Below are 25916 nucleotides of genomic sequence, written 5' to 3' on the forward strand. Positions count from 1 at the left end.
AAAGAAGGTTGAATCTCAGCCTCTGAATGTCAAAGAAATGAAACAATGATATTCCCATATGCACGGAGTAATGTCTTTCCTGGGTATTTTTTGTTTCTAGAAACAAGCATAAAGCATCTCGGGCCAAGGCACTGTTAAACATCACTTTAATTTGATTCCAAATCTTAAGCGAACAAAAGTCTGTGATTTCTGCCATTTTCTTTAATAAAAGGTAGGTGGGATGGCATCCCCTTTCATACCCCGTCAATTCGAGTCTTGGTTTTAACTTAACAGCCTGTCATCGACATGGAGGTTGGATATTTAAAGAGCAGGTGGAGGAACGAGCGACAAATATATGGATATAGCATTCTATTGCCTAATTTCATCTATCAAACAGGTAGACCTACCTCTTTCTTAAATAGGAAGAAATAGGTTCCAACACAAAGTCACACTCAAATGAAGACTGCTGAAATGAATTATGCCTACTTTCAGCACCATGAGCTGTCTATTTCTGATTGATTGTGCCGAGGCTGCTGCTTCAAGTTTCAGCACCACGATGTAAATTACTCGAAACATATTGTTGCACTCTCCTTCTCAAACTGAACAGAACATAGGCTATGCGCAATATTTTTTTTTACATTTGTAGAAGCCTCCTGAGAACTGTAGCCCTACACAGCACAGCCATTGGTTAGGCAGCACACAAAAACGTTTTTGATCAGCAAGAGCAGGCAGGGGCTCCAGGTTGGAATATCCATTGCGGTGTGTAACGCAGCCAAGTTGTATTTACACCATCGTCAGCTATTTTAGAAACATAACTTTGCTCTGTGCTTCTCTGAGCATGCACTTCGTAGGCTATGGATCATTTGATTGAGACTACACTAAAGAGTCTATATGCACACTTCATATTGAGCACCCAGTGGAGAATCAGAGAAAAGGGGCGGCATCCGGCACACATCAAAATGTAGCCTAATAAGTAACTCATTCTAAAACATTGATCAATATTGAAATTACACGTTACATGACCCTCCCCCTGGACTAGATAACAAAAAAAATACTACACCTTCCCCTCGACTGAAATTGAAAAAACAAGACCCTACCCCAATTTCCTCCAGGTAACCATTCTGTACATTTAGATGAATCCCTTAGCAGATGCTTTAATCCAAACTTGCATGTGCATACATTTTACGTATGGAGAGTTATTGTAAAGAGAGTTACTAAAAAAAGGATTGATTTCTGGGGCTGATACTAGTGCTATACAATATTTTTTTCTTAAGGTTAGATGGCTGAAACTGAACTATACTACTGGATACAAGAGGTAGAAAATGTCAAAAACTTCATCACCTCTTGTTGATATGACACCCTTAAGACATTGAGAAGTTGATGTAGTAAAGTGCTACAACATTTTGACCAGCAGAACACAGGCCGATTAGAAAAATAGCTCAATATGTTCGCTTACACAACCCTAGGAACAAAGGCACTATAGTCTACCAGCTTCATACAGTTAAAGACAGATTCTCCGTAGGTATGCTACTTATAAAGGGGAGTGTTAATCATTTAGGGAAATGGTCAACCCTTTTCCCCCATCTTCTTTGCACTTTGCCCACATGTCACTCTGTTCAAAAGACTGGCAGCCATCTTGACCCACACACGAGTAGCGGTAGCCCGCTAGACAATTAGCCTCTACCTCTTTTGGCCGCTCATAAATTCTGTAGATCAGGGCTCTCCAACCCAGTTGCAACTAAACTGATTCATTCAGCTTATCAACAAGCTAATTATTAGAATCAGGTGCACTAGATTAGGGTTGAAGTAAAAACCTACAGGACAGTAGCTCTCCGGGAACAGGGTTGGAGAGCCCTGTTGTAGATTGACGCGGTTCTATATATTTGGAGGAGGCTTCGCTCTGGGGGCTTGGCGGATCTAGCTCTCTCCGTGGACAGACTTGCAGAGTATCCGCAGGCGAGACATGACTTCGTCCCAGTCCAGGTAGGCTCCCTCCAGATGTCTCATCCGGTCTGGGTGGCTCTGAAAGCTCTTCCGCCCATGGAGCAGGCGCCAGTTGTCAAAGGTGACCAGGTCGCCTGCAGGAGGAGGTGGAGGGATATGCCGACTCAGTACTCAACCAATATTATACAGATATTTCAAGATGAAAGTTAAAACAAACAGGATACCTCTTAAGTGCTAGTATTTCACATAAAATATAACCAATAGTCATAGACGTCTACCATCTCTGCAATATTTTATAATACAATCCTATTCATATTGCCAACTTCTATCCAGGGAAGCTTCACTTTAACTGCTAATGTTGAAGGGGCACACTCATGCACACACACTAACCAGGCTCCATCTTGTAGGTGAGCATGTTTTCTGGTCGCATCATCAGCTGGACGTAGGCCTTGAGGGAGCTGTAGAAGGCCTGGACCTGGTGCAGGGGGAGGTCCAGCACAGAGTCCCTGGTGGCATTGTTGTAGTTGATCCGGACCACCCGCCCATCACTGTCAACACTGCTCAGAGGGAGGAGGGGTGCCACTGTTAGTAAGTGTGGGTGTGTGTCAACCTTATTTCAACCTTTGGAAAACTATGACAAATATTGCATGTTGGACATCTAGATCTTGTTGTATAATAAGACTCAGTTGTCAAGTGTCAGATGTACATATCTGATACAATCGTATAAATACGATCAGTAGCAGTATACAGTGCCTTGCGAAAGTATTCGGCCCCCTTGAACTTTGCGACCTTTTGCCACATTTCAGGCTTCAAACATAAAGATATAAAACTATTTTTTTGTGAAGAATCAACAACAAGTGGGACACAATCATGAAGTGGAACGACATTTATTGGATATTTCAAACTTTTTTAACAAATCAAAAACTGAAAAATTGGGCGTGCAAAATTATTCAGCCCCCTTAAGTTAATACTTTGTAGCGCCACCTTTTGCTGCGATTACAGCTGTAAGTCGCTTGGGGTATGTCTCTATCAGTTTTGCACATCGAGAGACTGACATTTTTTCCCATTACTCCTTGCAAAACAGCTCGAGCTCAGTGAGGTTGGATGGAGAGCATTTGTGAACAGCAGTTTTCAGTTCTTTCCACAGATTCTCGATTGGATTCAGGTCTGGACTTTGACTTGGCCATTCTAACACCTGGATATGTTTATTTTTTAACCATTCCATTGTAGATTTTGCTTTATGTTTTGGATCATTGTCTTGTTGGAAGACAAATCTCCGTCCCAGTCTCAGGTCTTTTGCAGACTCCATCAGGTTTTCTTCCAGAATGGTCCTATATTTGGCTCCATCCATCTTCCCATCAATTTTAACCATCTTCCCTGTCCCTGCTGAAGAAAAGCAGGCCCAAACCATGATGCTGCCACCACCATGTTTGACAGTGGGGATGGTGTGTTCAGCTGTGTTGCTTTTACGCCAAACATAATGTTTTGCATTGTTGCCAAAAAGTTCAATTTTGGTTTCATCTGACCAGAGCACCTTCTTCCACATGTTTGGTGTGTCTCCCAGGTGGCTTGTGGCAAACTTTAAACAACACTTTTTATGGATATCTTTAAGAAATGGCTTTCTTCTTGCCACTCTTCCATAAAGGCCAGATTTGTGCAATATACGACTGATTGTTGTCCTATGGACAGAGTCTCCCACCTCAGCTGTAGATCTCTGCAGTTCATCCAGAGTGATCATGGGCCTCTTGGCTGCATCTCTGATCAGTCTTCTCCTTGTATGAACTGAAAGTTTAGAGGGACGGCCAGGTCTTGGTAGATTTGCAGTGGTCTGATACTCCTTCCATTTCAATATTATCGCTTGCACAGTGCTCCTTGGGATGTTTAAAGCTTGGGAAATCTTTTTGTATCCAAATCCGGCTTTAAACTTCTTCACAACAGTATCTCGGACCTGCCTGGTGTGTTCCTTGTTCTTCATGATGCTCTCTGCGCTTTTAACGGACCTCTGAGACTATCACAGTGCAGGTGCATTTATACGGAGACTTGATTACACACAGGTGGATTGTATTTATCATCATTAGTCATTTAGGTCAACATTGGATCATTCAGAGATCCTCACTGAACTTCTGGAGAGAGTTTGCTGCACTGAAAGTAAAGGGGCTGAATAATTTTGCACGCCCAATTTTTCAGTTTTTGATTTGTTAAAAAAGTTTGAAATATCCAATAAATGTCGTTCCACTTCATGATTGTGTCCCACTTGTTGTTGATTCTTCACAAAAAAATAGTTTTATATCTTTATGTTTGAAGCCTGAAATGTGGCAAAAGGTCGCAAAGTTCAAGGGGGCCGAATACTTTCGCAAGGCACTGTATATACAATTCCCACAGTGACCTTAGTCGCTCACTTAAAATCATCTTCTTTTACCCATCAGTTGTAGGCTATGTTCCCTCAAAAAATGTTGGGCACCGAGCAACATTCTGTGCAACTTCCGGGGAGCGTTTATGGTGAACACTGAGGCTGTACCCGCTTTAAGTTACAGTTTTAACAGTGGCCAAGTAGGCTACTGTGGCTATTTGATCATACATCAAAAACAATGGAGAAAAATGCATCCCATAACAGCAGCAAATGTGTGATGTACAAAGTAGGTCTACATTCCATGAGACGTTTGAAAAAAAGGCTTGATATTAACCTGTTTAGCTACTCATCCTTCAGACAAGGAGGTGACTGAAAATGTTGTGTGATTTGATGCAAGAATCCACTAAATTAATTATTATTAGCTGACTAGCTTTTCAAAGATGGCTGGAAATGCACACATTTTGTGCTCTGTTTGGAAGCAACCACTCCCCCATTGTTGACAAAACATTAACTATAACTGGACTAATAACTCACTAACTAGCAAAGAATATGAACACAGGTGCACAGGTGGACCTCGCTTTGATCTCAAAAAAAGCGCATCTACACACAACCACTCACGCTGTAAACACAGTCCAGTTCAAAGTGAATGGCACAGATCCATATATGGCAATGCGCAGGCTGATATTTATTCTGCGCAGCAGTCCAAGGGGAGCTGCACGCCTGCGCACAGCTTAGAGTGAACATTGGTTGAAGGTTGTATATTATACATTTATACTGCAGTTTACATTCTGAGCAGCAGATGGCGACAAATACCCTTCAAGCTCCTAAATCACATCCATGTAGCTTTAAGATAATCCTGAGAATGTGACTGTCTGTCTGCATTTTGGTCCATGTGCTACCTGGAGCAGTTCTAGACTGACCTCTGTCAAGTCATGTCAAGTCACATTAATATGTAAGCTGAGTGATGGCTCTTATGTGTGCGAAAAACAAGCCAATGCATCCATGTCTTATGTATTTTAATGGTGTGGCGCTCACTCACTCTATGATGTGGTTCTTGGACTGCACCATGAAGTCGCAGTAGTCGGACCCTGTGTCAGTGAAGTCCACCCGCAGGGAGGTGAGGGTCCTGAAGGCCTCGGGGTCTTCTCTCCTCAGTTGATCTGCCATGTGGAAGCCGTCCACCGCTTCACTCTCCCCGCCCTCGCCAGCCTGGCTCAGGCAATGCAGGAACTGCACCTGCAAACAGCCATACAGGATATTAGTACCGTTGCTAACTGCCATCCCATACAGGATACAAACATCTATATGACTCAGGTGTCTGACTGATAGTGAGAAAGGAGAGGATTAATGTAGATTTCATGAACATGATCGTGGATCCTGTCTACTCACTCCAGGTGGGTAGTGCAGTGCTGGATAGTCAGTGTGGAGACTGAGTTTGCCAGAGGTGTAGGCCACGTTGTTAGCCTGGGATTTGTCCTGCACCTGCCATGTGTGCCTGTTAAAAGAATGAGAAAAGTTGAGAAAGGTCCATTATTAATGATTATTAACTAATTATCTCATCACAAAGGTGTTGAGCACTAATGACCAAGGCATTCTCTTTGGAAACATTCAAAAGGTTCGAGAGCAACAGGACATGGAAAAAGTTACTCATCATCCTACATTTCTAGTATTTTGTTAAATGGATATTGTTGAAATAGTATGTCAATTGTGACCCGATTCAGGAATGTCGCGGCGTATGTCGCAAGTCACGACTTCACAGGAGAGCCGTTTGAACGTACATTTTTTTTTTAATCAAAATGTGTTTTCAGACAGAAATGCCTTCTCTAACATGTGAGCTTTCATGCCATCTGTAAATACGAAGAAAGTTGTTAAATTAAGAGCCTAGTTGGTTGAGCCAAAGAAAAAGTCAGGAACCTTCCCGTTAGCCATGATTGGCTGAGATAATGAGTGGGCTGGACATGCTGAGAGGTGAGTTTCAGATTGGTCTGCGGTGTAGCATCTTGTGTCTATAAAATTAGCTGCTCGTTATATGCAGGTAATCCTTTCTACTGCAGTTTTTTTCTAAAGATATAACGTTAGCCATGGAGAACTGCAAATATGTTGCTACTGCTCTCAACGTTGCTGCCCTGAATTTATCAGGGGCTATCGACAAAGGTCAGTGGGAAAAAGTTGCGATGGACTACTTTCTGGAGGACGATCGTGCGATGCTGAATCTCACGGACTCTCACGGAAAATGAATCAGACAATGAAGAAATCCCTGATTTAGGTAAAAACATTTTCATTGAAGAAGTTTCTAGAGTCTTCTGATGACAGTGATGCGAAGAAACGGCGATCAACAGTGTTGTTATCACGGAAGAAGAACACCGAGTTTTGAAATCAGTGGAACATAACGGGCCAAACAAGCTGTGCAAACTAAACGGAAACAACACAGGATGTCTTATGAAGGGGTTGCAGTCTGCCATGAAGCTTTCATCCATGTATATGGGTAGGAATCTAGCTACAGTTTCAGATATAATACATTTCTAATTTTGTCAGAAAGTTGTTTTCCTTGAAAGCCAGCTGGAGTTTGATGGCTGGCTTGCTAGCTAACGTTAACATTAACAACTTTAGCTATGACAATTGGTTTGTATTGCTAGTAACGTTACTCTATGGATTGGGATTATAGTTCATTTTTTAGCTAGCTAACGTTAACGTAACATGTCCAAACATAAGACCCCAAGTTAAAGCTTGCTGTTAGCTGAGGCTAGATGACTGGCTGGCTTGCTAGCTAACATTAATTTATGTGTATGAATTGTGTGTAACGTTAGTGATGTTTTCTCAGAATGTCATTTCGCATTGCTAGTTATAGCCTAATGTTAGCTAGCATTGAACTTATTTGGTTAACTTTAGGTAGCTATGCCAATCGGTTTGTATTGCTTGTTAAAGCTTGCTATTAGCTAGCCAGCTGACGTTACAGTCATCAGAGACTGTAACGATCTTTGTTTCACGGAAATGGCTCACTCGAGACATGCTATCGGAGTCGGTACAGCCAGCTGGTTCCTTCACGCACCGCACCGAGAGAAACAAGCATCTTTCTGGTAAGAAGAAGGGCAGGGGTGTATGCCTTATTATTAACGAGACCATGATCATAACAACATACAGGAACTCAAGTCCTTCTGTTCACCTGACTTAGAATTCCTCACAATCAGATGCCGACCGCATTATCTACCGAGAGAATTCTCTTCGATTATAATCACAGCCGCATATACACCCCCCCCCCCCCCCCCCCCATGCTCTGGACACTACGCTGACAGACACAGCAAACCTTCTTGCCACAGCTCGCATTGATGTGCCATCCTGGATGAGCTGCACTACCTGAGCCACTTGTGTGGGTTGTAGACGGTTGTAAAGGTTTGACCCGAGTTAAACAATTTAAAGGCAAAGCTACCAAAAACAAATTGAGTGTATGTAAACTTCTGACCCACTGGGAACTTGATGAAAGTTATAAAAGCTGAAATAAATAATTTTCTCTAATATTATTCTGACATTTCACATTCTTAAAATAAAGTGGTGATCTTAACGGACCTAAGACAGGGAATTTTTACTAGGATTAAATATAAGGAATTGTGAAAAACTAAGTTTAAATGTATTTGGCTAAGGTGTATGTCAACTTCCGACTTCAACTGTATGTGATAAGTGCGTGTGTAACAGTATATAAAGTATGTTAATGTACTGGTGTGAAGGCACTTTGGCAGTGGTACTTAAGAAGCACTTTAAAGTATTTTTACTTTAGTATTTTTTGGTGGTATCTGTACATTACGTTACTATTTATATTTTTGACAACTTTTACTTCACTACATTCCAAAATAAAATGTACTTTTTACTCCATTCATTGTCTCTGACATCCAAAAGTACATTTTGCCAGGAAAATTGTCCAATTCACACACTTATCAAGAGAATATCCCTACTGCATCTGATCTGGCAAACTCACTAAACAGAACTGCTTCGTTTGTAAATTATGTCTGAGTGTTGGAGTGTGCCCCTGGCTATCTGTCAATAATTTAAAAAACCACCTGGTTTAATATAAGGAATTTGAAATGATTTATACTTTTACTCAAGTATGACAATTTAGTACTTTTTCCATCGCTGGATGAGGCTGGGGGTTATAGCATTTATTTCACATCAATTTAGACTAGTGTGTCTGGGTAAGTGTCATCTAATATTTATCAAATATTTTTAGCACCTGGACACTTTCTGTTTACCTGGACTCTTTCCTTATTGTAGGATTTTAGTCTTAATCTTTACTACACTACTCACGGTTTAGCACATTACCTCATGTGAATCCTTAACGAGATGTGTGGGGCTGGCTTAAGAGGGTTTGAACAATGCTGAATGGGTGTAGACCAAGTATTCCCAAACGCGCAATGTTGTCATGGGTACGCAAAATAAAAATACAAATTTGCATTAAATAAAACTGTTTTTTTTTTATTCCAACGGGGCTATACATTTGGGTAAGGTTTTTTTCTCGTCTGAGTAGCCCATCTAGTGTTCAGCAAAATAACAACACAATGTTAAATACAGGTAGCGTAGTCAAATAATGAATATCCAATCACATTAACCATTACTCTCTCGCGAGAATTCCATTAACGGATTGTATGTAGCCAAACGTAGCTGTGGCTCATGTTGGTATCTGTACTGATGGCGCAAATGCCATGACAGGGAGACATAGTGGAGTGGTAATGCGTGTGCAAGCCATTGCTCCCGACGCAACCTGGGTATACTGCAGCATCCACCGAGAGGCTCTTGCTGCCAAGGGAATGCCTGATAGCTTGAAAGATGTTTTGGACACTACAGTGAAAATGGTTAACTTTGTTAAAGCAAGGCCCCTGAACTCTCGTGTATTTTCTGCACTATGCAATGATATGGGCAGCGACCATGTAACGCTTTTACAACATACAGAAGTGCACTGGTTATCAAGGGGCAAAGTATTGACTCATTTTTTAAAAAATTGAGAGACAAGCTTAAAGTTCTCTTTACTGACCATCATTTTCACTTGTCTGACCGCTTGCATGATGACGAGTTTCTCACACGACTGGCCGATCTGGGTGATGTTTTTTCTCGTCTGAATAATCAATCTAGGATTACAGGGACTCTCCGCAACTATATTCAATGTGTGGGACAAAATTGAGGCTATGATTAAGAAGTTGGAGTTCTTCTCTGTCTGCATTAACAAGGACAACACACAGGTCTTTCCATCATTGTATGATTTTTGTGTGTGCAAATAAACTCAAGCTTATGGACAATGTCAAATGTGATATAGCGAAGCACCTGAGTGAGTTGGGTGCGCAATTACTCAGGTACTTTCCCAAAATGGATGACACAAACAACTGGATTCGTTATCCCTTTCATGCCCTGCCTCCAAGTCCACTTACCGATATCTGAACAAATCATACAAATCATATCATCGAAATTGCAACAAGCGGTTCTGTGAAAATTGAATCTAATCAAAGCCACTGCCAGATTTCTGGATTGGGCTGCGCTCAGAGTTTATTGCCTTGGCAAATCGCGCTGGTAATACACTGATTCCCTTTGCAACCAGGTACCTATGTGAGAGTGGATTCTCGGCCCTCACTAGCATGAAAACAAAATACAGGCACAGAGACTCTCCAATACAACCCAACAATGCAGTTATGTGCATCCTTTCAAGCTCACCCTTCTCAATAACCTGTGGTGAGTTATTCACAAGGTTTTATATGTAAGATGGTGAAATAAAGAGCAAAATTATTGATTATTATTATATTATTATTTGTGCATTGGTCCTATAAGAGCTCTTTGTCACTTCCCACGAGCCGGGTTGTGACAAAAACTCACACTCATTCTTATGTTTAATAAATGTATCGTATAGTGTGTGGCAGGCTTACAATGATGGCAAAAAAACTAAATTTGAGAGTGTGCTGACCCTGGTGCTAGAGGGGGTACGCAGCTGGAGGTTGAAAGTTTTGATGGGGTACGGGACTATAAAAAGTTTGGGAACTACTGGTGTAGACAAAGGAGAGCTCTCCAGTAGGTACCAAAACATTCAAAGGCCCTTTTCTCAAAAGTGAGTGTATCAACTTTCAAAGCAGAATTACTTTCCCATTGTTCCTCAAAAATGCTGTGTATGATATACCATTTTGTTGCACTGAGTCTCTACTTTTATCCAATGTAAAAATTGTAAAAAATTTAAATGTTGCTTCATAAGACCGAATCCAGGTGATGAATCACAATTATACTAGGTCTCTTCTTTGCTCTTGGCATGGAGTCTCTGTGCTCAAATATATGCAAATAGGTGCCCTGGTATTTTGTTGTGTCTCTTGGGTTATTTGTGGAAGACATAAATACTGCAGCTTCTTTTTTTAAATAAACAAAAACGGCAGCTTCTTTAATGACATGTCTCTTGCTTTGGTTTGCAGCTGTTAGCTTCCACCGACCTGGGCTTAACTACTGGCTGTGGGATGCTTGTTGTTCCAACCTCAGCTTTGATTATTGGCCAACGTGCAATCATTGGAAAACTAACTGGATGATCTACAATTAAGACTATCCTACCAACGGGACATTGAAAACTGTAATATCTTAAGTTTCACCGAGACTTGGCTGAACGACGACACGGATAATATAGAGCTGGCTGGCTTCTCTGTGCATCGGCAGAACAGAGCAGCTACGTCTGGTAAGACGAGTGGCGGGGGTGTGTGTCTATTTGTCAATAACTGCTGGTGTGCGATGTCTAATATTAAAGAAGTCTCGAGGTATTGCTCGCCTGAGGTAGAATACCTCCTGATAAGCTGTAGACCACACTATCTACTTTCTCATCTATATTATTCGTAGCCGTCTATTTACCACCACAAACCGATGCTAGCATTAAGGCTTCACTCAACGAGCTGTATAAGGCCATAAGCAAACAAGAAAATGCTCATCCAGAAGCGGCACTCCTAGTGGCCGGGGACTTTAATACAGGCAACCTTAAATCTGTTTTACCTCATTTCTACCAGCATGTCACATGTGCAACCAAAGACAAAAAAACAACTCTGGACAACCTTTACTCCAAACACAGAGACGCACTCAAAGCTCTCCCTCGCCCTCTAGTTGGCAAATCTGACCATAATTCTATCCTCCTGATTCCTGCTTACATGCAAAAACTAAAGCAGGAAGTACCAATGACTCGCTCAATACGGAAGTGGTCAGATGACGCGGTTGCTACACTACAGGACTGTTTTGCTAGCACAGACTGGAATATGTTCTGGGATTCATCCAATGGCATTGAGGAGTATACCACCTCAGTCACCGGTCTTACTACACCGGCTCTGACACTCATCAGATGTGGCAGGGCTTGAAAAATATTACGGATTACAAAAGGAAACCCAGCCACGAGCTACCCAGTGACGCAAGCCTACCAGACGAGCTAAATGCCTTTTATGCTTGCTTCGAGGCATGCATGAGAGCACCAGCTGTTCCGGACGACTGTGTGATCACGCTCTCTGTAGCGGATTTCAGCAAGACCTTTAAACAGGTCAACACTCACAAACAGATTACCAGGACGTGTACTCAAAGCATGCGTGGATCAACTGGCAAGTGTCTTGACTGACATTTTCCACCTATCCCTGACCGGGTTGTAATACCTACATGTTTCAAACAGAGCACCAAAGCCAAGCTTTCTGACATCCAGACCCTATATACCAGGCGGTGTCAGAGGAAGGCTCAAAAAATTGTCAAAGACTCCAGTCACCCAAGTCATAGACTGTGCTCTCCGCTACCACACAGCAAGCGGTACCAGAACGCCAAGTCTAGGACCAAAAGGCTCCTTAACCTCTTATGGCTGCATCCCTTTGTTCTCAATTTCCGCCTGAAGACATACCCAAATCTAACTGCCTGTAGCTCAGCCCCAGAGGCAAGGATATGCATATTCTTGATATCATTTGAATGGAAACATTCTGAAGTTTGTGGAAAATGTTAATTGAATGTAGGAGAATATAACACAGTAGATCTGGTGGAAGAAAAGAGAAAGAGGATACGTTTTCTGTTTTTTATTGTTGTAGTATCATCTTTCACATGTACTAGAATAGCCACACAGTCAGATAGGATGCTGGAGATAATTTTGATGGGTAACACAAGAGGGCAACTGTATGTGTGCAAAGTTTCAGACTGATAACTTCAGGAATGGGTGAGCTACATGACATTTAGCATGAAGTCACCCAGGTGTCCCACACAAGTTGCCCAAATGTACCCAAGTGGCCGAATTGGTGAAATGACCTATAACTATATACAACAGTGCAAATAACTATATACAACATATCAAAAAGCAATTCTAACAAACACAAACACACACAAAAAAATGTTAATTTTTTTAAATAAAATAAATATTTAACAGCTTCTACCCCCAAGCCCATAACACCACTGAACAATTAATCAAATGGCCACCCAGACTATTTACATTGACCCCCCCCCCCCCCTTGTTTTGACACTGCTGCTACTCACTGTTTATTATCTATGCATAGTCACTTTACAAATGACCTCGACTAACCTGTACCCCCGCACATTGACTCGGTACCGGTACCCCCTGTATATAGCCTCGCTATTTTCTTGTGTTACTTTTTGATTTGATATGTTTACTTTAGTTTATTTAGTCAATATTTTCTTAACCAACAATGCAGTTCAAGAAATAGTTAAGGGCTTATAAGTAAGAATTTAATGGTAAGGTTGTATTCGGCGCTTGTGAAAAATACAATTTGATTGAGTGTATTGGGTAATACCTCGGGCTTAACGTCCCCTGGATGAATTTTGGACTTGCCTCACCGTCTTTGTCCCTGTGCAAGCATTACTGAACAAGAACAGTCCAAGTTGAGATGGATTGAGGACTTACCTACCAAAACTCAATTAGCTTGCATGTCCATAAAACTTCTGGTTGATCCAGACTGAAGGCAACAATAGTAAGTGTAGCGTTCAGTCTGGTTTTACCAGGCTGCCCATGTTATCCTCAGTATACAAAAGAGCAGATAGCTGAGAGTAGCAATGATTTCTATTTCTATGTTTAGGAAAAATCGGACATCTTGGCAAAGTTCAACAAACGCACCCTAGTAAATCTACTGCGATGGAAATATAAAGCTGTGTGGATAATGCAGAGCTTTTAGAAATTATATTACCGTGGTTAGGTTTAAGAGTATATGACGCTAATAAGGTCAGAGGGCATGGTTTCTCACCCATAGAACGTCAGTCGGAGGTATCCGATCCTCTGGCTGAGTCGGGCCACCTGACCCTGCTCCACCGGCGCCCCCTTCAGGTAGACAATGCCCACGCGGCGTAGAGCCAGCAGCCAGGCCAGGGCGGCCTTGTCGTCGTGGAGGACCTCCTCGAAGTTGGCCGTGGGGATCCGCAGCTCTGAGTCCCAGTACGTACGCTCTGAGAGAGCCAAGGAGATAGATGCACTTCATTAAAGTATTGTATCATCCTGTATGGTCTGTATCATACCGTCCTGTATCGTATCAGTTTGTCAAAGTCCCCAGGTTTTTCAGAAATTCCAGATGGAGGCTCCCCAGAATCAGAAGGGAATACGCTGGGAGGGAATCCTTCAACTGAAAATCCTTGAAGCAGGATTTCTGAAAAACCTGGTAAAGTTTTGCAACGTCAGAATTTTGCAATGCATAGAGAGTGCAACTTTAACTCTAGAGATACAAATTTCAGCCATTTTCTACCAATATTGACAACTGACAGTTTCTGCTCTGTGCAGTGATTGAACTGCCTGGGGTGCAGGTCGGGGACAGAATAGAATGTCCTGGTTTGATTGCCTTGGTTTCAGGACAGCTCAGGTTGTCATAACCATATGGACAGACACCACAGCCTGTCAATGAACAATGGACTCTAACGACAATATGTTTAATGCTCCCGGCCACAGTCTGTACTGTCTGTATATAATGTGTCTGTGTGTCCATGAAACGTTTCCTCCAAGGGATAGGAGGGAGGGAGGCCAGCTCGCTATGGTTGAATACTCTGTGAGGAGGAAAGGGAAGGGGGAGAAAGGGGCGAGAAGAGTGCATGTCTTGACTGACAGCAGTGGAAAAAGCCTCCCACTGCTTCGCTTTGCACCAAGCTGGCTCCAGCCCTTTTTCCATAGAGTGTCTCTCCAGTGGCATGAGCTCAGTTAGTGTGTGTGTGTGGGGGGGGGGGGGGGTACAACAAACCTCTTCAGTAGCAATTCATCAGGATTAAGTGGGGAAAAAATCCAAGTCAGATGTCAGAAAGCTCGACTTTTCAGCTTTGCCGTAAGTACAGCTATGGTAACACATGGAGTCTCTACGTGTCTAGGGGCTTTGCAGGAATATGCTGCAGCTTGATTGTCACTCTGGGGGATGATCCTGACCATTTTCATCTGCAACAGTGAGTTGTCGAGATACATTGATTTCTTTCACTGATACTGAGGACTTAACCCACAGCAGGTTTTACCTCTCCTTTCACGCCGTCATCTCCCAAGCAACTCTCTGTCAAAAAGTCAAGAACCCCCCCCCCCCCCCCCCCAATCCAAACTCTGTAAATGAAGAGGGTTGAAACATTTTTGGAAGGGAAATAAGATCTTTATTAAAGGCTGGCTATTCTTGAGGTTCACCGACAAAAAGAGAAGGTTGAAGTATGAGTTCCTTCCAATGTTACAAGTAGTTCCATGAAATCAGACTAGCCCATAGGCACCATTTGACCAGCCGGTATGTATCTGCACACAAAGGGGGCCATAAAGTTCTTGGGTAGAGGCAGAACGGTGCTTCAGGGACAGAGCCCTGAGGTTCTGGGTATCACACATGACAGAGTAAGCCATAACAGCAGAGGTAAAAGCATGTCGTATCGAATTAGGTGTTTTGGCTGAACTGGCCTTCCCCCTGTAAATGTACATTTTCTTGTCTGGTAAACATGTTCGGCTAACGTCACTGATTGACTCCAGATCAGTATTAACTACCTTCACTGTTATGTTTTAAACCTGAGTACCGTTATGTTTTGAACAGACCGATTTCAAGCCTTGATGGCCAAGAAAAATGTAGAGAGCGAGAGTAAGGAGAGAGGAAAAAATAGGAAGGGTGAGACACATGGAGACAGAGAAAAAAGCGAGAGAAAATGGAGAGTGGAAAGGAGCATAGAGAGAGTCCGAGCAGAGAGCGCTCTAAACTCGGGTAGGCCCTTTAGTGGGTGATGGATGGGATAAGAGAGCGGCTGGCTGGGCAGTGGGCCCGGGCCAGAAGGGTTCAGATGGTGCAGGGCCCAGAACGTTCTGCTTGGTTATTGGTGTGTAATGCTCGACACTCAAATTCTCACCAAGCGCAAAAATCGCTGCTCTGATTTCCTGGAACGTTAGTCCACCAAGCCAATCAGCGATTAGTCTCTCTGACTCTTGCATAGTTTCCAGCCGTGTTTAACAGAGATACAATGTCAGGCTGTGTGTGTTTGCTTGAGAGAGAGCTGGTGCCTGTCCTAGTACGTATGTGTCGAAGAACGCAGGAGTTTTAAATGTGACACTGTTATGCTTGTGTATGTACGTGTTATCTGTCTGTTTGATGGGAGTGTGTATTTGTAATTCCTTTCCTCCCTTCCGTTGGTCTGCTGTGGCTTTTCCAGACGAGGAACTCCTTCTCTCTCGTTGTGGAGTTCCCCAAAAAACTGCTCTGTGTGTAAGCATGGTCTTGCACAATTCAATTACACTAGATCAACTTCCTCACAAGGTCAACTGTGGAGTTCAGTTCTTTTCGACTGGAGGTATTTAGACGCCGTATTGTATGTGGTAAAGGCCTTCACAAACATGGTGGCATTCATCAGTGCTTTCACTGCAAAGGGGGCTGATGCCAGTGAGTGTGCCCACTACAATTATCAGGACAAGCCTGCAGCTGTACTGAAATTTTAGATTAATGGAATTGGGTGTTATAATCAGCCAGAGAAATGTTACCTAGTTGAATACGGAGGTTTCCCGCAAAATAACTACAATCCTGTATCCAATCATGTGAGAAGTGAAGTCGCATAAACACACACACACACACACGCATGTCGCTACATTGTAGCTGTTGAAGTCCCATTTACAAAGAGCTTAAACTGACGTGGCACAGCTAGTCCTTCTCTGGAGAACGCTTCCCACCCTCCATCCAATACAACAAACTAACCTTTCTCTGTTTAATGGAGAAACCTGCACAACAGAACCACCTCTGCCTTCTCAGCTTTAATAAGGAGTCTTGTGACCAATTCCAAACCAACCCCCTAATCCCTACCTCGACCCCATAGTGCTTTTCATAGATCTGGAAGACTTGGATAGGAGTCCGAAATAATAGCTTTCCCCTCTTGTTATAGCTCGACCTAACCCTCAGATGGACTGGATGGAATTTCCCCAGGTTGCTTACACCTACCTATTCAATCCATTCAGATCTTTAATATCCTTATCACTCTCCTGAGCAGTAAAGCTGAACTGAGCTGTGCTGTGCTGGCCTGGTTACACATCCCCCGAAACATACCATACGCATCTAAGTGTGTGTGTCTGTGTTTGTGTATCTCTGTGTGTGTGTGGCGCTGTGTGTGTGTGCGTGCGCATGTGCTCAGCGGGAGAGATTCATCTTCTTGATCGACAAATCAGTGTGTGTACATGGAAATGGTGAGGTTTGGGGGAAATATGTGTGTTTTTCCATTGATGCACCGGTACAGCTATGTTTTTAGGAGCCTTGTTTTTTTTCCAAACTGATGCGTTCTCACGTATCGGCCACAAGAGCCCGTAGGTTCAGAGGGAGTCTAAATTCATACCAGATGAGTCAAGGAAGACAAAGACTCTCATTAAGTCAAAGGAAAGACATATCAGCTGCTGTTTGGATGAGCAGGAACCAATCAAGTCCCATTAGGACTAAATGAGGCCAATTTGAGGTTGAGCTGATGAGTGTACTTTAGACAGCAAACCTAGTGAATGCAATATCTATGCCGTTAATAAGTAACTTTTTTTATTTTTTATATTCATACTTGTGTTCATCTCTAAGCCAAGCTAGTTATCAATTAGGTCTTCATTAAAAAGGGAGAAAGAATTCTATCCTATTTTATTACGATTTACAAACCTGGCTTGCTTGCTAAAACTACATCAGATCAGAATGTTCCATTCCTTGGTGGCCAAACAGGGACAGTCTTAAATATCTATCTCATTATACCACTAACAACTGGCCCAGAGTCAGATTAGGCCTGTTTATCTCATGAAAGGATGCTTTAAACTGATGCATGGCGAGTTGATCCAAAATCTGCACCGCAGGGAAGAGAGTGACTCAGTAGGCACTATGGTAGTGACCAAGCAGACCGTGAGTAAAGGTGTTGACACATTTCAAATCGAATCTTATGCCACATGCGCCGAATACAACCTTGCAGTGAAATGCTTACTTACAAGCCCTTAACACTTATTTTTCTTAAAACTGCATTGTTGGTTAAGTAAAAAATAGATAAATAAAAGTAAAAAATAATTAAAGAGCAGCAGTAAAATAACAATAGCGAGGCTACATACAGGAGGTACCAGTATCCATGTGCGAGGGCACCAGTTAGTCGAGGTAATTGAGGTAATGTGTACATAGGTAGAGTTAAAGTGGCTATGCATAGATAATAAACAGAGAGAAGCAGCAGCGTAAAAGAGAGGGGGGGGGGGGGCATGCAAATAGTCTGGGTAGCCATTTGATTAGCTGTTCAGGAGTCTTATGGCTTGGGGTTAGAAGCTGTTAAGTATTTTGGACCTAGACTTGGCGATCCGGTACAGCGTGCTGTGCGGTAGCGGAGAGAACACTATGACTATGGTGGCTGGAGTCTGACAATTTTTGCGGGCCTTCCACTGACACTGCCTGCTATAGAGGTCCTGGATGGCAGGAAGCTTGGCCCCAGTGATGTCCTGGGCCGTACTCACTACCCTCTGTAGCAGTCGGTAGAGAAGAATCCAGAGGAAGATGTGTGAGAAAAGACTGTGGCCTCTTGGATAAACCAGCCAACACTGCTTCGTCACCTCACGGTAGGTAAAAGGCTCAAAGTACGCTAGCCAGAAAGTGAGAAAACACCACGTCATTCACCGAGGATAATCCTCATTCTCCTCAAGCCTTCAAAGAGAGCTTAAGGACACGGTAGTGCCAGTTTACAGGCTTGATTACTGTTCACAGGATGCGGTGAGTTGGAACAGTTGATAAACATACAGAAGATAATGACTACTACATTTAGAATAAAAGGTGCTATCTAGAACCTAAAAGGGTAATTTGGCTGTCCCCATAGGAAAACCCTTTGAAGAACCATTTTTGGTTCCAGGTCGAACCCTTTAGGGTTCCATGTAGGACCCTTTCCCCAGAGGTTTATACATGGAATCCAAAAGGGTTCTGCGTGGAACCAAAAAAGGGTTCTCCTATGGGAACAGCCGAAGAACCCTTTTTTCTAAGGGTGTACTGATAATGTTAATAATGTAGGCCTAGAAAGACCATGCCTAATAATAACGGGAATAATAACCACACTACTGTTGGAATATAGCGAGTGCTATCCGATATTTCCCATGGAGGGGTGATTGAAACAGATCCACAGCCACCCAAAAGCCACATCGACCAAGACAAGGGTTTTAGAAACCGAAAATTACTATAGTACCATTCCTAGATTGCCTTCTTATTCCAAAGGTATAACAACTCACGGTTGCTAAGGTCCTCGGTAAGTTTCACAGGAAGTGTAAACACTTAACAAATGTCATGATGACAAACACTCCTTGTAGATTCCAATCTCCCTGTGCACAAAACAATTCTTTGAGTGTTTGCTTGTATACTATACACACTATGGCTTCAAGCTCTAGCCTAGACGATTTAAGTGAGGTCAGAACCAGAGCTGGGTTTAAAATAGTACTTGAAATAATTTAAATACTAGTGCAAACCCCACTCGCCTGGCACTCGAGGCAGGCTCGAAAATGCCAAATAGCTTACTATTTAAATCCAAGACTGGTCAGAACAAGGTCCCCTCAGTTGCATGGGGTGGATAAACAACAGGGCAAATTGGTTCAACGAGTTGAGTTTGGCTTAAAAACGGTGTCTCTAAACATCCACTTCCATTCAGCTTCTTTTTAATTAGTATTCCATATGGCAGAGGCAGAGGAGGGGGGGTTGAACATGACTGCACACAGACTCCACACCTTGCCGAAGGTCTCAAGTTATTAAGCCATTTCACATACGGCCACTGCATACCTCAGTGATGTAGTCTGGTCTACATGTATGCAAGCGACATCCTCTTAGGCTAGAGATTGACAAGGCTGCACACTTTCACAGCAGGAGCAGTGTCTGGGGAACCCCATATAATTAGAAATGATTGGAGGCATGTGGTCCATTTCCATGCTGTGTAAATAAATGAAATTTAAATGTTTTTTCGTTTTTTTAAAGTAAATGCTTAGGGGGAAACTCCTAATTCCTACAAACACCAAAAGGCAAAAAACAAGTGAGGGGTGATTCAGTCTGAGTAACACCCCCACAGCTCATATTATCATATTAACCTCGGCATCTCCCGCGTGTGCTACACTTTGACAAGCTCACCGGTCTTCTGGGGGAAAAAGGAAAACATACAGATATTCCAAACTAGGTCTGTCTGTGAGTGAAATAGAGAGTGAAAGAGAGTTAGAGAGAGAGAGAGAGAAAAAAAAAGAGAGCGGGGCCTATAGGGAGCTAGGTAGGGATGTGAACAAAACTTGAGTAACAAAACTTCCAGATGTGAACATTGTTTCACCATCCATCCATCTAAAAGCGTAAACTTTTCCAGGGTTTTTGGCAGGAGGAATTTCAGACCAGACCTCAGGAGGATATAATTAAACCCAGAGACAAGGGGGCTGGTGCGTGTGTGTGTGTGTGTGTGTGTGTGTGTGTGTGTGTGTGTGTGTGTGTGTGAGAGAGAGACAGAGCCAGACAGAACATGAGCTAAACTCTGTCTGGTAGGAGCACTCCTGGTGCTGAGCTAGCAACAGTTGAAGAACAAATACCCTGCACTTACAAAGTGTGTGTGTGTGTGTGTGGGGGGACCTCTTACACAGGTACTAAAGGAGAGAAGGAAGGGGGAGTGGGAAGGTTGCTACACACACACACACTGTCTTTAAATCACTCTAGAGTGGAAACAAAGCAGGAGCCACTGAAACCTGTGGATCCTTCAGGACCACGTGTGGAAACACCATGTAGTCTCTCCTCAGTTGAAGTGCAGCTCCACCCTTCATTTCACCTTCATTACTGCCTTGCCCACTGCTCTTTCCACGACATACAGTAGACTGACCAGGTGAATGCGATGATCCATTATTGATGTCACTTGTTAAATCCACTTCAATCAATGAAGGGGAGGAGACGGGTTAAAGAAGGATTTTTAATTACGACACGGCGTGTGGTGCATGAAATGTATTCTTGGATGTTACCCATATTCAGGTTTAACAGTCTGTGCTCAACACTTAGCTAACCAGCTGGCCATTTAGATCCCTTGTAACAAGCAAATACTGATATACAGTAAATGCGCTTATTGGTATCAATAATGTTTTTCTAAAGTACTTGTGGCCTGTGGCATAAGTTGTTTCAAAGAACTGAAAATTCAGTTAGTGTGGCACAAAGAAAAATGTCAATCAAAAAGTAACATTGGAATTTGCACAACAGGGATGCTTGGTTTAAGTACTGTACGAGGGCACAGAATCTTACTTTTTTTCAGATAAATTCTTCAGGGACATTTTCAAGAACAAAAAGCATTTATCTCATGGGTCTTCAGAGCACTGTAGCAGTCAGCTACTGTTAGACTGTTAGCCAAAATAGAATGGACACTGTCAGCATGGGTGAATTGGCATTGTGTGTTTGTGTGTGTGTGTGTGTGTGTGTGTGTGTGTGTGTGTGTGTGTGTGTGTGTGTGTGTGTGTGTGTGTACTGTAGCAGTGAATTTCAATAAACAGAGACACATGCTTAACACAAACTAGGAGCTATGAAACTATGTAGGCCCTACCAGTTTGGGATTGGATCAAATTCAATAATTATGTATTTTTTAAATGATTTATCCTGATTTATTCCAGAATATCTACTTTCAGCGACAGTGGGGAAATTGCCATATAGCAGTTCTTGGCATAATAGTCTTACCGTTTAGGAAGAGCTCCTCTTGTAGAGCTTGTCTGGCAGCAGGAGAGAAGCACCGTTTCCTCAGCCATTCTGGGTCAAACTCGCTGGTGTGCTGGTCCGGCCACACTATGGACACCTGAGGACAACCACAGAGGTTGGTTAAGGGTTTGCATGAGAATCCCAAACCTTTCCCAAAGGAAGCTCACACTAGTGAAGCACATGGGGATGTGTGAAACTTGCTCCTCAGCCTGAAGTGTCCCCACTTGCACCTCTCTCAAATGATGTGCACAAATTTGTTTACATCCCTATTAGTGAGCATTTCTCCTTTGCCAAGATAATCCGTCCACCTGACAGGTGTGGCATTGAAGCTGACTAAACAGCATGATCATTACACAGGTGCACCTTGGGGACAATAAAAGGCCACTCTAAAATGTGCAGCTTTGTCAGAGAATATAATGTTCATTTCTCGATCATACCTCACTCCAACGTCGTTTTAGAGAATTTGGCAGTTCGTCCAACCGGCCTCACAACCGCAAACCACATGTGGTGCTGTGTGGGCGAGAGGTTTACTGATGTCGTCGTTGTGAACCCGAGTGCCCCATGGTTGCAATGGGGTTATAGTATGGGCAGGCATAAGCTACGGACAATGAACACGATTGCATTTTATCAATGGCAATTTGAATGCACAGAGATACAGTGACGCAATTCTGAGGCCCATTGTCGTGCCATTCATCCGCTGCCATTACCTCATGTTTCAGAATGATAATGCATGGCTCGATGCCACAAGGATCTGTACACAATTCCTGGAAGTTGAAAATGTCCCAGTTCTTCCATGGCCTGCATACTTACCAGACATGTCACCCATTGAACATGTTTGAGATGCTCTGGATCACGCGTACGACAGCGTGTGCCGCCAATATCCAGCAACTTTGTACAGCCATTGAAGAGGAGTGGGACAACATTCCACAATCAACAGCCTGATCAACTCTATGAGAAGGAGATGTGTCACGCTGCATGAGACAAATGGTGGTCACATCAGATACTGACTGGTTTTCCTATCCACTCGCTTACCTTTTTTTTTTAAGTATCTGTGACCAACAGAATCATATCTACAGTACCAGTCAAAAGTTTGGACACACATTCTCATTCCAGGGTTTTTCTTTATTTTCTACATTGTAGAATAATAGTGACTACATCAAAACTATGAAATAACACACATGGAATCATGTAGTAACCAAAAAAAATCTAATCAAAATATATTTTATCCTGTTGAAAAACAAATGATACTCCCACTAAGCACAAACCAGATGGGATGACATATCGCTGCATAATGCTGTGGTAGCCATGCTGGTTAAGTGCGCCTTGAATTCTAAATAAAAATCACTGACAGTGTCACCAGCAAAGCACCCCCACACCATCATACCTCCTCCATGCTTCACGGTGGGAACCTCACATGTGGAGGTCATCCGTTCACCTACTCTGCGTCTCACAAAGACAAATTTGAACTCATCAGACCAAAGGGCAGATTTCCACTGGTCTAATGTCCATGGCTCGTGTTTCTTGGCCCTTGGCAAGTCTCTTCTTATTATTGGTTTCCTTTAGAAGTGGTTTATTTGCAGCAATTAGACCATGAAGGCCTGATTCACGCAGTCTCCTCTGAACAGTTGATGTGTCTGTTACTTGAACTCTGTGAAGCATTTATTTGGGCTGCAATTTCTGAAGCTGGTAACTCTAATTAACTTATCCTCTGCAGCAGAGGTAACTCTGGGTCTTCCTTTCCTGTGGGGGTCCTCATGAGAGCCAGTTTCATCACATCATAGCGCTTTATGATTTTTGAGAATGCACTTGAAGAAACTTTTAAAGTTCTTGAACTTTTCCGTATTGACAAACCTTCATGTCTTAAAGTAATGATGGACTGTTGTTTCTCTTTGCTTATTTGAGCTATTCTTGCCATAATATGGACTTGGTCTTTTACCAAATAGGGCTATCTTCTGTATACCACCACTACTTCGTCACAACACAACAGATTGGCTCAAACGCATTAAGAAGGAAAGAAATTCCACAAATTTACAGGTGTGCCTTGTTAAAAGTTCATTTAAATGGATTCCAGGTGACTACCTCATGAAGCTGGTTGAGAGAATGCCAAGAGTGTGCAAAGCTGTCATAAAGGCAAAGGGTGGCTACTTTGAAGAATCTCAAATATAAAATATATTTTGTATAACACTTTTTTGATTACTACATGATTCCTTATGTGTTATTTCATAGTTATGATGTCTTCAATATCATTCCACAATGTAGAAAATAGTAAAAAATTAATAAAAACCCTTGAATGAGTAGGTTTGTCCAAACTTTTGAGTGGTACTGTATATTCTTAGTCATGTGAAATCAATAGATTAGGGCCCAATTAATTTATTTAAATTGACTGATTGGGGCAAAGGCAATGCATCTCAGTGCTAGAGGCGTCACTACAGACCCTGGTTCGATTCCAGGCTGTATCACAACTGGATGTGATTGGGAGTCCCATAGCGCAGCGGACCACTGACCCAGCATCGTTCGCGTTAGGGTTTGGTCAGGGTAGGCCGTCATTGTAAATAAGAATTTGTTCTTAACCGACTTACCTAGTTAAATAAAAAAAAATAAAAAATATGAACTGTAAATCTTTGAAATTGTCGCGTTTATATTTTTGTTCAGTATAAATTAACTTAAGTGGAGTAGGATGAGTGCCATTAGATTGACATGGATATAAGGTCTGTTTTACATTTCCCTCCTTATGGTTAAATTGAGGATAAGATAAGTTCATCCAAGATATGTTACCTTGTTGTTGTCAGTGACCTGCACCCGGTCGACCCCAGTGTGGATGTCCAGCTGGGAGAGCAGCAGGCTGCGAGCCTGGGCTGACTGCAAGGTACACAGTGGGCATTGACAGTTGTCCCTAAGCCATGTGTACGGGTACAGGCTCTGTCCGCTGCCCTCCCACTCAACCTCCAGCAGCCTTTCCTGATCCAGGGCCCGGACGTGCCTCACCCCAGGGCTGTCCCCCAGGGCATTGGAAGGGAGCGGGGAGGGTGCCTGGGTCCCGTGCCCACGGAGCTGCCTCCAGGTCAGGTGAAGAGAAGGAGATGAGGAGATGGCAGCTGCCCAACCAGGCCTACCCCCAGCCTTCAAGGCATGGCAGGCCAAGACGGAGCTTCGCTTGAGCATGGTCGGCAGGGTACATCGTGCTATAGCGGTCGTCCACATCCTCGAACCGGGACCTCCGGATGAGAGCAGAACTGTTATTGGAAAGGACAGTACACACTGGGATCCAAGTCATTATAAATATTCCAACGGTTAATAAGAGTACAGGTCAAGACACATGTAGGCATGTATTACTTGTTGTTTTTTTACTTTTATTTTTGAATTATTGTTTTAAATGTATTATCTAGGCATATTTCACCATAAATGGAATTGAGAAAAAAGTCACTTTAATTTAAATAGTTCAATTTAAAATAGGCTAGTTTGAGGCAAAAGGTGTAATAATACTAAATGCACCTTGCTACCACACTGATGAGGAGAACAGGACCTTACAATTGTTTGTATCCAAAATTGCTTTAATTTGCTATTTACAAGCGCGGCAACATTGGCTCGTCCCTAGACACCACAGCCAAAGTCAAAAACCTGGACCATTTCTACAATGTATCTTTTTAAATGTGATTTTAAACATTACCCTAACCTTAAAAACACAATGCTAACAACAAAAAACGTGCTTTTTACGATATAGACCATTTTTGACGTTGTGGCTGTGCTATATAGTGGAAACCACAACATTGCGCGATACAATTGTTGTTGTAGTTGTTATAATACTGTTCTGTGATACTGTGCATGTTTCCGCTTTGGAAACTAGGTGAAAGGTCAATACATGGGCAAGAGTCCCGGAAGCAGCTCGCACCACAGAGTTAGAAAAAAAGGCTAAAATATATAATAGATCGCCTCATTTTTGTTATTCCGTACTTTGAGAAACCTTACAAACTATATATATGTATTAAACAATTTGTACTGAGAGTCTGAACTGCTAGGCTAGGTTTACTGTAGCTATCTGCCCAGGCTAGCTCTCGTTCTACTACTAGCTAACGTTACCTTAGCTAGCTACTATTACCATTTAATTTAGCCTCCAATTACAAAATAGTTGCCATTGGACGCTCGCTTGCTGATATTAATTGAATGATTTACGAAAAGCCAGTGTTTTTAGCGAGCTAGCTAGCATATATCCCATACATTTACGTGGAGACAGCGAGCTAACGTTACTGTATAACTTATTTAACGTTACCTTGCTTTCACTACGCAGCCAGACATTCCAGTGACAACACATGCTATATTTACCGGCAACATTACAATATGTAGTATCTAAAAAAAAAAAAGTATGAAAAATTGATGTACCTGTATTATTTTGGTAGCCTTCTAAACTTTTGAATGTTCTTTGTCAACGAAGCGCCTATCAAAATTGCAGTGCCGACTGTCAAAACTAGGGGAAAGGTTAGCACGTGGGTGAATGACATAACCACTGTCGTGGAGGCATCAGAGATTTT

General features: G+C 42.6%; 1 protein-coding gene across 3 annotated transcripts; it reads right to left on the bottom strand.

Moving 5' to 3' along the window:
- Window positions 1-129: 129 nt before the first annotated feature.
- On the bottom strand, window positions 130-25916 carry bbox1 (butyrobetaine (gamma), 2-oxoglutarate dioxygenase (gamma-butyrobetaine hydroxylase) 1). Of its 3 annotated transcripts, none has more exons than XM_021585792.2 (8): window positions 25768-25916; window positions 24166-24605; window positions 21373-21487; window positions 13486-13684; window positions 5663-5768; window positions 5313-5509; window positions 2314-2480; window positions 130-2057 (listed from the first exon to the last, which is right to left on the bottom strand). In XM_021585792.2, the coding sequence occupies exons 2-8, from the start codon at window positions 24589-24591 to the stop codon at window positions 1897-1899; spliced, it is 1371 nt and encodes a 456-aa protein (XP_021441467.1). In that variant the 5' UTR covers window positions 24592-24605; window positions 25768-25916; the 3' UTR covers window positions 130-1896. The 3 variants fall into 3 exon arrangements, with proteins under 3 accessions (XP_021441467.1, XP_021441468.1, XP_036819156.1); XM_021585793.2 differs by having other exon boundaries at window positions 24166-24623; window positions 25768-25892; XM_036963261.1 differs by lacking the exon at window positions 25768-25916 and adding an exon at window positions 25658-25682.

The sequence above is a fragment of the Oncorhynchus mykiss genome, chromosome 26, assembly GCF_013265735.2.
Source record: "Oncorhynchus mykiss isolate Arlee chromosome 26, USDA_OmykA_1.1, whole genome shotgun sequence".
Lineage (NCBI taxonomy): Eukaryota > Metazoa > Chordata > Actinopteri > Salmoniformes > Salmonidae > Oncorhynchus > Oncorhynchus mykiss.